Here is a 1,599-nt window from a genome sequence, read left to right on the forward strand (position 1 = left end):
GGGGACAACACCCCACGGGTGCCCCTTCTCCTCCCAGAGATCTCCTGGGTCAACTCCTTGAGGTTTTTGCCTCATCTTTTCAAGCTTCAGTTGCCTGTTTACTGCCCAGCATGAGAGGCTGGGGCCTAGTGGGCCACGGAGCAGCCCTCCTTAGCCAGGAGCGGGGTCTGAATAGGCCATGAGGACCTCTGCTGATTGGCATGTCATGGGCTGTGTTTTCTTTTCCAGAACCCTGGAGATGAAGGGCCTCCTCATGCTGGCTTGGTTCCTGGCTTGTAGTAAGTGCTTGCTCTGAGAGCCCTGAACTTGTGGACAGTAAGGTAGTGGGAAGGAGACCAGTCACGGAGGGCCTGGAGACTTGATTCTGAATCTTGGCTCTGCCCTGAACATGTCAGTTTCAGCGAGAGCCTTCACCTCTCTGAGCCTCTGTTTCCTCATCCTTGACACAGGATAATTGCTGACGGGCCAGGCTGGGGCAGGATCCCAGGAGGAGATATGGATAGATGGTGCTATGCGGAGGATATGGGGCTTGTAGATGTGGGAGGCAGATATTTTACTTTGATGCCAAATAAAAAGAAAAATAAAGCTATCAGAAAACAAGACTCTTATAGCAATACTCCATTCCACGATCCTGGACATTCTCTGCTCAGGCCTGTCCAGGTTTTCTGCACACCCCACCTGCTCCCACCTCCCACCTAGAGGTGACAGCCCAGTGTAGGGGAGCTCGGCTTTAGGTCTCTCCTACAACCCCTACATGACCTACATTACCAAGCACACAGCCTCTGACAGGCTGTCCTGTTGATGCCTTTCCAGATCCCTAGAGACTGCAGGAGGAGCGGGAGGCCAGGTGCAGGGAGAGGGCCTCCGGCACACTGCAAAACCCTGGGCAAGGCACCAGCCCCTCTGAGCTGCAGTTTCCTATCTGTGAGATGAGGGAGCTGGCTTCAGAGATCCCTGCAGGTCCCACGCTGTTCTAGGATTCTGTGCCTCCTGCTTCAAATAGTATTCGTTTCAGGGAGGGAGGGGTGTGTCATCAGGAGAGAAAGGAAGTGCCTTCTGCCTACTGCATACGGATACCATATTCATTATCCCCAATATTCCTTGGTCACTCACTATGTGTCTGTCACTGTGCTTGGAAAGTACATACCTTACCTTGTTTCAACCCTCATGGTGTCTCCAAAAGGTAGGCATTCATTGTAGGGCCCCCATTTTGCAGATGAGGAAACTGAGGCTCTGAGAGATGAAGTGATACTCTGCATTAGCGATAGAGCCGGGACCTGAACCCAGTGGCTCATTCTCCACATCTAGACTTCTAACCCCTCCTCTACACTGTTTGCCTTCAATTTTCTCATTCCTCTCTCATGAGTGGGAAGGATAAAAAAGGGTCATCTTGGTCCCTCCAAGCCCCAAGGTGAAAGAAAGGGTGGGAGCATGCGGGAAAGTGGGAGCAGGCATGCCTGGGTTTCATCCGGGGACATGGCTGTCTTTCAGGTGTGCCTGCTGTCCCAGGGAGCTTGCTGGACCTGAAGTCGATGATTGAGAAGGTGACTGGAAAGCCCGCCCTGAAGTACTATGGCTTCTACGGCTGTTACTGTGGCT

The 1,599-nt window shown here is 52.7% G+C and overlaps 1 protein-coding gene across 2 annotated transcripts in view; it reads left to right on the plus strand.

Annotated features, from left to right (window-relative positions):
• The window catches only part of PLA2G5 (phospholipase A2, group V), a 9,568-nt gene that overhangs the window by 3,496 nt on the left and 4,473 nt on the right, over window positions 1–1,599 (plus strand). For both annotated transcript variants that reach the window (XM_010829952.1, XM_010829951.1), the window contains exons 2-3: window positions 229–278; window positions 1,492–1,596. In XM_010829952.1, the coding sequence (XP_010828254.1) occupies window positions 239–278; window positions 1,492–1,596 (145 nt within the window). In that variant the 5' untranslated portion in view covers window positions 229–238. The remainder of the gene's footprint in view (window positions 1–228; window positions 279–1,491; window positions 1,597–1,599) is intronic.

This window comes from Bison bison, unplaced genomic scaffold (genome assembly GCF_000754665.1).
Source record: "Bison bison bison isolate TAMUID 2011002044 unplaced genomic scaffold, Bison_UMD1.0 scf7180017864516, whole genome shotgun sequence".
Lineage (NCBI taxonomy): Eukaryota > Metazoa > Chordata > Mammalia > Artiodactyla > Bovidae > Bison > Bison bison.